The 9,131-nt window shown below is 47.2% G+C and overlaps 1 protein-coding gene across 1 annotated transcript in view; it reads left to right on the forward strand.

Annotated features, from left to right (window-relative positions):
• The window catches only part of LOC101653923 (beta-defensin 119), a 32,518-nt gene extending 23,643 nt beyond the window's left edge, over positions 1-8,875 (forward strand). Inside the window, exon 2 of the mRNA XM_045295555.1 lies at positions 8,602-8,875. Within this exon, the coding sequence (XP_045151490.1) occupies positions 8,602-8,786 (185 nt within the window). The 3' untranslated portion in view covers positions 8,787-8,875. The remainder of the gene's footprint in view (positions 1-8,601) is intronic.
• The last annotated feature ends 256 nt before the right edge of the window (positions 8,876-9,131 follow it).

Here is a 9,131-nt window from a genome sequence, read left to right on the forward strand (position 1 = left end):
ATATCTTTTGATAGCCAGGCACCATCAACTTTCTTCACCACATTTGCTTATGCACATGTTTGTCTTCAGTGATCGTATCAGGAAGGTGGGCACCCACTGGTATGATTTTTAGTTCTTTGATGTCTGATAACTGGTCCCTTCTATACCTCGTGGTCAGACAGGCTGGTGTGATGAGCAATATTTTTGTAATGAAGAATGGGATATACTTTACTGAAACCCTTTCTTAGCTTGATTTATGACTTCAAAATATTCAAACATTAAAATGGGTTTCCACGTGTATTCCTGGGGTCTGCCTGGAATTTGGATCCTACTCTGGCAAACGGTTAACTTCCAAGGCCACTCCTGAATCAGATGCTGCATAATCTGGGCTTTAGAATCTTGAGACCTCTGTGATCTACGGGTGCCCTGAAGCTCTGGATGAAGCCATCCAAAGTATTTTTTCCCTGACCTCTCTGCCACCAGGTTTTCTCTGCTTTAGCTTCTTTTATTTTTCTGCATTAGAGGGACTCTTTTCAAGAGATTCATTTGACTGTGTGGCATCCCCGCTTATAAACTATCCTTGGCACCTTACTTTCTGGGGTTCTGGGCATCATATATTTGTTCAGCTTTCTCTCTCTCTCTCTCTCTCTCTCTCTCTCTCTCTCCTAACCCCGCTTCACGTCAACTACGCCAGTCCCCTGTTTATCCTCTCCTGCCCTTGGCATTGTCTTTATTCATGGTTCTCATTCGCTGGGTTCCTATTACTGGGTTCATCTCCGAAATGAACTACTTCTCATCCTTCAAAGCCCAGTTGAGGATAACACCCACGACAGCTCACTATATGAGCTTTGGTGGCATAGCGGGCTACGCATTGAGGTGCTAACCACAAGGTCAGCGGTTTGAACCCACTAGCTGATCTGCAGGAGGAAGATGAGGCCGTCTACGCCTATAAGGATTTAAAGTCTTGGAAACCCAAAGGGGAGGTTCTACTCTGTCCTATAGGGTGGCTGGGAGTTGGAATTATGTTGATGGCAGTGAGGTTTTAGAGTTTATTATTTCTTAATCATTGTAATAATCATAGCCCATTCCTAGTTCTCTTGACAGGGTATTTGATATGTATCAGACATTGTGCTTGGTGCTTCTAGCTACAAAATCATTCTATCCCTCTTATCCCTACTGTAGTGATGAGAGGTGCTACATAATTAGCCAAGTCACCTGGCTTTAAGGATACAGCAGGGGTTCAAACTGAGGTCTGGTTGGTGTCGAAACTGTCACTTTTAGAAATGATGGCACCTATCATGTTACAGATTTGCGGTACAAAACCTCTTGGTGAGTGTTACACAGCAAAGACATTGCTTTGAGGACTAAGCCTGACACAGGCCGTGATATTTTCAGTTATTGCGTCTGCACGTGAAACCTGGGCAGCGAGTAAGGAGGACCGAGGGGAACGGAGGCATGTGAATTACGGTGTTGGCAGTCAACACCGGCCCTGCCATGGACAGCCAGAAGAACGAACCCACCTGAGGCCAGGAGGAAGCACAGCCAGACGACTCCTCAGAAGGGGGTGGTGCGACTTCGTTTCACATGTTTGCACACGTTAGTTAGAGAGAGCAGTCCCTGAAACGGACTTCATACACGTCACAGGAGATGGTCAACAAAAAAGAGGAAGACCCTCCCCAAGAGGGATGACACAGGGGCTGTGGAGACGGGCTCAAGCCTAACAATACCAGGAGGAGGCTGCGGGTCGGTCGGTCGGACCGCGTTGTACATAGGGTCACTGTGGGTCTGAGCTGACCCGATGGCACCTGACATCAATATCACGTTGCAGTGCCATCCTCAGAGCCATCGGACCCTCCGCAGCAGCCTCCCAAACACACACATGGTAGATGGCACTCCTTAGGGGTGGGGGCATGCACATCTCGATGCCTCGTGCAGGGCTTATTCACTCAACGAGGAGCCGAGGAAAGAATCCATACATGGAAGTCAACGTGAATTTGGTGGGCACACAAATGCCTGTGTGGAGAGGCTGATGTCAGACTCCAGGAACCACAGGGTGGGGTGCCTTCTGGAATAGAAGGAGCAGAGGACCCATGTACCCAGCATATTTGGCTCCGATGAAGAGTGGTAGAAGGAACTTTGGGGACTCAATGGTTAAGCACTCGGCTATTAAGCCAAAGGTGAGTGGTTTGATCTCACCCCGTGTCTGAGGAAGACCAGCCTGGCAGTCGACTCCCATAAAGATTGCAGCCTAAGGACATGCTACGGGCCAGGCACCGAACAACAGCGACATCTGACGGCCCTCCTCAAGGTCATTCTTATTATCCACCTGTTAGTTGCTCTTAAACTCAAGACCCAACTCCCTGATATCTAGTCAATTCCAACTCTTAACCACCCTATGAAACAAACAAACAAACAAACAAACAAACAAACAAATGCCCTGCCAGTGACTCAATGCAGACTCGTAGCAACCCTATAGGACAGAGTAGAACTGTCCTTGTGGGCTCTGAGCCTTTAAATCTTTATGGGAGTAGAAAGCCTCATCTTTCTTCTGTGGAGCAGCTGGTTGATTTGAACTGTTGACCTTGTGGTTAGCAGCCCAACGCGTGACCACTATGGCTCCTCTTAGAGCATGCAGATCTCACAATGTGGGAGGTAGGCTGGGCAGTTCCTCGCCACACACACACTCCCACCAAATCCACTTGTTTGCCTATTAATTTATCATCCACGAGTGATTTATTGATTCATCCATTCAACAACATTTATTAAGAGCCTCCTTGGTTCTCAGCACCACAGTGAAGGTAGTGGTGCTGGAGCCACGAAAGACCGTGGTGCTCATCATTGAGCCGCAGGAAGTTTTCAGTAGCCACAAGGAAAAGTCTAGCCTCTCCTCAAATGACGGGAGCACAGTGGCATAGTGGGTACTGCGTTGATCTGCTAACTTCAAAGTTAGCAGTTTGAAAGCACCAGTCGGTTCGTGGGAGATAAACATGAGGCTTTCTACTCCTCGGAAGAGTTGCAGTCTCGGAAGCCCATAGGGGCAGCACCCTGTCCTGCAGGGTTGATATGAATTGGAAATGACTTGAGGACTGTGAGCTTGTTTGTTTTTTCTCCTGAGATTACTGTGCTCGAATGAAGGTGAGATCTAGACATGTGGGCATTTTGAAAATTCCATTAGATCATTCCTTTGGGATAAAAGGTTGTGTTCGTCTGGGTAGACAAGAGAAACAAATTCGTAGACACTAATATGGGTATATGAAAAAGGTATATATACAAGAGGAATTGAACGTTGAGAAAACATCCCAACTCAGTCCAGTCCGACATTAGCCCATATGGCCAATACCAATCTATGAAGTCCTCTATAGACTCAGGCAACACATGCAACGACGATGAATGCAGGAAGATCACTGGCCAGTGGGTAGAGAGTCTTTGGGTCCAGCGGTGTTGTAAGCATCTCAGCGCTGGCAGGGGTCTCCACGTGGCTTCTCTAGCACCCAGGGATTGCATCAGGGTAGGTCCATGTGGCTTCTCCAGCTCCAGGCATTAGTGCAGTTCCATGTGTCTTGTCTCCCAGGGAGTGAGCAGAGGGAGCGTCTGTCCTGCCTCCAAGGAGGAATCAGGAATTCCCAGTATTCTCAGGAGAAGGCCATGCCCACACAGAACCCTCATTGACTATCACCTGATTGACAGACTAAACTCCACCCCTTCACTCTTATCTTCTTAGAACTGACACGAGATTATGTAACCACCACAAGGCGCACTGCTTCCTCGTTTTCCCCTGCCATGCTTCCTTCCTTCCTGGCAGGGCTAAAACTGTGAGGGCCAGGGAACCTGTCTACACACTGCGCAGAGCTAAGGTCACAGTAGGCTTGAGGTAACAATGGAATTTACAAGCAAGTCTTCTCTGAGTCCCGGTCAGCAGGCCGAGGGAACAATAATAAGTAGATATGGGTGACACAGTGTGTTGGGGGCAGAGCAACATGGGGCACACAGTTAGCAGGGTTGAGGGGCTGCAAAGGCCCTGAAAAAAGCTTTGGAGGTTTGTTTGGGGCCTTTGAAAGCCTTATTTGGGTGTCTCATAGCCTCTCCCCTGGCGGAGTTCCCAAAGCTGGGAAGACTGGGCACTTTTCCTAGGGTCGACAAGCAAGCCTACTGCTGACGTAGCTCTAGTTAGTGCGCCCAGCATCTGAATCGAATGTGATGCTGAGACAGTCATTTCTTCTTTTGTCCACATTCCAAAAGAATGAAAGGGTCTCCTCCTCACCCCTCCTTCCCTTTGTTTAGGGAAGATTTGTTCTTACCTTTATTCAATAGAGGGACTTCTATGGTGGCGTGTGGGTGGGTGCACATCGGACTTAGCACGGAGCCCTTTTGGATACTGAGTCCGTACGTGACTAGCTTCACGTTCAGGCCAAGTGGAGGTTGGGTGATGATAAACACTTAAAGAATGAGTGGAAGGCTCTTGAATGCTAAGTGTAGACCTTTGGGAGTGTGCTGCAGACGATAGAAGACCACGGTTTCACGGCTCTGCTCGATACTCGCCTTCATGAAGGGATCCCTGAGGAGAAGGAAGCAGACGCAAAGTGTGATGAAGAAACTAGACGGTGCCCGGCTATCAATCGGAATCGTGTCTGGGGTCTTGAAGACTGTAGGCAAACAAGCGGCCAACTAAGTGAGCTGTCAACTCCATCCACATCAAAGAAGCACCCCAGCCCCTGTGATCCCAAGGTGACGATAACAAAATCCAAATACGATGAAGGGAAAAGTACCAGAGCTTAAATTGCGAACACCCAATTTGTAAAAAGCTGTGAATGACAGTGGGGGCTCAAAATCCGCCTGCAGCGTATCTAGTCGGATTAAGTCTCTGGAAGATCCCCTCTGGCCACAGGCGAGGGTCTCAGACAGCTTCACTATCAGACAGAGATTATGGTAACTTGATTATGGTGGATCGAACCACAGTATATATAATATACAGTATATATAATATACAGTATATATAATATAATTGGTCAGTTGACCTCCTTCTTGACCCAACCTGAATTTGCTTTAGGCTTAATATTTCTCGCTTGTTCCATGACAGAAATAGCCTCTCTGGCTTTTAAAATATTGTTGTTGGTCTTTTTTTCCTTAATCTTTATTTTCACCTTTACCTTATTATTTTCTTCTTTCTGTTTCATTTTAAAAAATTGTTTCTGTGAGGTTTTCCAGTTTATGAAGCACAGAAGGAGTGGCTGCACAGAGACAGTAACTGATGCGAGGGTTTATTGGGGCCAGGGAATGGGGTGGGAGGGTGAGAGGAATTGGGGAGCAAAGAATGAACGTGGGAGGGAGGGATCATCAGAACGATTGTGGTGATGTATATATAACTTTTTGAAAGTGATTTAATGATTTGTATTATATGTACATATTATAGCAATAAAACTACCAAAAAAGAAAAAGAAAAAAGAAACCATGGTTATCATGGGTGAAAGAGGAAGAGTTTTTGCTTAGGGAGCATTGAGTTTATGTTAATGGTGGTGGAATAATTTGGAAAAGGGCATCAATAATCATTGCATTACATGAAGAATATGATCAACGACACTGAGTTATACATTATTGAATCAGAAAACATTTTGTCGTGCATATTTTTGCCACAATTAACAAAACCTATTACATTAATAACAGTAAATGCAAGGAAGAAGAAGATGTTCTAAAATTGAGTGTGGTAAGGATTATACAACTTGATATGATTGAACTATTGAATTGTATGATACGTGGATTGTGGTCATCACATAACCTCCTGTCAACTTGAAGGTATTATGAGTGAAGGGGTGGAGTCCAGCCTGTCAGCCAGGTCATAGCCAATGAGGCCTCTGTGTGGGCATGGCCTTTCCATGATTCTGAGAACGTCATCTTTTCCTCCCTGGAGGTGGGGCACACTCTCTCTCTGCTACACATGCCTGTTGAGAAGCTGCATAGAGCCACGCTGATGGCGGCCAGAGCCCTGGAGCTGGAGGAGCCACGTGGAGACCTGCACCAGGGCTGAGATGCTTCCACCACCACTGGATCCACCACTGGATCTGCCACTGGATCCACCACTGAACCCTCCACGAGCCTGTGATCTTCCTACATTTGGCATCACTGCATGTGCTGTGTGAGTCTAAAGAGGAAGTTATTGGACATACGGGCTAATATCGGACTTACGGACTTGATCTGGACTAGGCTGGGATGTTTTGTCCATATACAATTGCTTTTTGTTAGAAAGCTCTCTCTTAACACACCTGTGAATGTCACTGGCTTTGTTTCTCGAGTCAAACCAGTCCAGCACATGGATGAAGTGCCCACAAAACCGTCCAAGGAAAAGAAAAGAAGGCGGCATCGTTTCAGTTATCATTTTCCAGGGACACGTGAACAGCCCCCAGCCAAGGCTCAGCACGTAGAGAAGCAACAGGGTCACTAGAAAGAGCAGGAGCGTAGTCATGTTGAGGGAATGTGAGTCCCAGCTCTGCCTCGTTGGGGTTGTCAGAACCCTGCTTCTGCCGGGGTCCTCAGTCTCCTCGTGCAAGAACAGGAGAGAGAGACATCTTCTTCAAAACCCGCAGTAGGTGAATCCGCGGTGGCAGACCTCTTTAGGGCACAGAGAGGCAAGGATGTTACTTTAAGGACTAAGGCATTCCCGACCCACGCCGTGGTCTTTTCCACTGCCTCATGTGCATCTGAAAGTTGGACATCGGATGCGGAAAACCGAAGCAGAAGCGATGCGTGTGAATGGCGACGCTGGAGACAAAGATTGAAAGTACCAGGGACCCTAAAAGGACCCCTCGACCTGTACTGGGAGCAGTAAGGCCAGAGTGCTCCTTAGAAGGCAAGGGTGGCAAGACTTCATCTTACACACTTTGGAAACGCTGTCATTGTCTCAGAGACTGGTCCCCGGAGAAGGACATCGTGTTTGGTAACGTGGAGGGAGAGTGCAAGAGGAAGACCCTCAAGGAGATGGATAGATGCAGGGGCTGCCGCGATGGCTTCAAACGGGAATGAGTATGAGGATGGCCCAGGGCCAGGCAATGTCCCCTTCTGTTGGTACAGGGTCGTTATGGGTCAGCACTGACTGCATGGTCCCTAACAACATCAACAGCTTTAGAAAGTTGTAGGAAAGACTCAACGAGTTAACAAATAGCAAGGGACTCAGAGTGGGTGTTGAGCGAATGTCTTTTCAGCCACTGAAGTAGAGAAGCACCCAAGGGAGGAAGGCCCCTAAAGAGATGGGGGGACACAGTGGCTGCAACAATGGGCTCAGGCACAGGAACACTTGTGAGGGTGGCGCGGGACCAACAAGTGTCTCCTTCGGGCACGCAGAGGGTCGCTGTGGGTCAAGGCGAACTCAACGGCACTCAATTGCCACCACGTTGATAACCTGTCTTCAAAAGTTCTACCACAGAAAGTCTGTGTTTGCAAAACGGTGATGGCAACCTATGTACAAACACGCTGGAAACCATTGCTGTACGGAATGTTAGAAGAGCCCCCAATAAAATGATCTAAAAAGATTCTACTACGTAAGTTCAGTACTGCATTAGAAGTTATAACTTTTGCTTGAATAAGAGTAGGAAATACATGCATTGTTTTATTAAGTTTTCACTCTTTCTGATTGCCTCCCCCACCCCCACCCCCCTCCTGACAGTCCCCTTTTCATCGTTTACTTTCTATTTTGAGAATTTCCTTTAGCCATGCTTTCAGGATAAGTCACCTGCTGACAACTGCTCTTAGTTTTCCTTCCTCTGAGAATGTCTTAATTTCCTCTTCATTTCAGAAAGACATTTTCTTTTTAATTTTTTTAAATTTTTAAATTTTTAATTTTTTTTCAGAAAGACATTTTCACTCGATATAGAATTCCCTTCTCTTTCCGTCACCACCCATTCAGTGGGGGGCCTTGTTCCACTGACGGGGAGAGTTGGGCTCTCCATATGATCTTGATTCTGTGGATGACAGGAGGTTTGCTGTCACTTGGTAGCAACGACTATGCCAGATCTCCACTTAAACTTCTCTCATGCCAGCTTGGGGGACGAAGAGGGATTCCATTACCTCATTACTGCCTGTAGAGGGCAGAAGTCCAGGCTCTCTACTCAGTCCTTGCTTGTGGACTGATGGTTGCCCACCCTTCCTCTCCCCCTGCTCCGCTGTGGTGTTTGGCTAACGCAGAGAATTACTGCCTAAAGTGTTCAACTTTGCTCAGCTGTCCTTTCTCTGATCCTTTGGCTAGAGATAGCAGGGTTTCCTTGCAATTTCAAATGTCTGAACCCATGTATCCACCTATCCATCCATCCACCCAAAGTTGTCCATTTTCTCAGCACCAGTCTGGGATATATAATGCAAACTCACAGCTATGCCGTTCCACAGTCATGAGATTATTACGTGAATGTTTTGACGCCCCCCTCTACATCTTTCATCTATTTATATATACTTATCTATCATGCCCAGGATGTAAAAGCTGTATTTATTAGGATGAATAGAGGACAGTACACCCAGTCGATATTTCAGGAAGTGAAAGGTGTCATTGACCTTTAGGATCGTAGGCTCCCTGATTCTTATGATCTGATCTCTGCCACTGCGAAGTAGAGATGAACCCTTTGTATTTTTTTTTTTAACCAGGCCGACGTCACCCCCTTCTCTGCATGGGAAACAAAGGCGTCTGCAGAGCATCCTGCAGAAAGGGCGAGCATCCCTACCTCCACTGCAGCAACGAGCAACCATGCTGCCTCCAGTCCTACATGAGGATAAGCATGGTTGGTGGAGAGGAAGACAGCGAGTGGGCCCAGGGGAACCACTGGCCGTAAAGAGCTGGAGTGCTGCTGACCACCACCCTCCACTCCTCTGCTTGCTCTGACCTGCGGTCAATACCCCTTATTAAAACCCACGCACTTGCTAGGCTTGCTGGTCTTTCCTTCACTGGGCATGACAGAGAAAGGAGATGGGGTTTTACCTGGAGAGAGCGCTACCCCATGATGGATGTAACTGTGAGGGAGGAGGCTGGAAAGAGTGAGATTGGAGTGAGTCTAAAGAAATCAGTGAGGACGGTTGAGAATGGACAGGAGTCCAGCGAGGGAAGGTTGAAGGATTTGGGCAGTGCCATATCTGGTTTTATTTTTTTTAATGAAAAGATCATTTTATTGGGGGCTCTT

This window comes from Echinops telfairi, unplaced genomic scaffold, assembly GCF_000313985.2.
Source record: "Echinops telfairi isolate 266 unplaced genomic scaffold, ASM31398v2 ScPeMD7_5592;HRSCAF=6446, whole genome shotgun sequence".
NCBI lineage: Eukaryota > Metazoa > Chordata > Mammalia > Afrosoricida > Tenrecidae > Echinops > Echinops telfairi.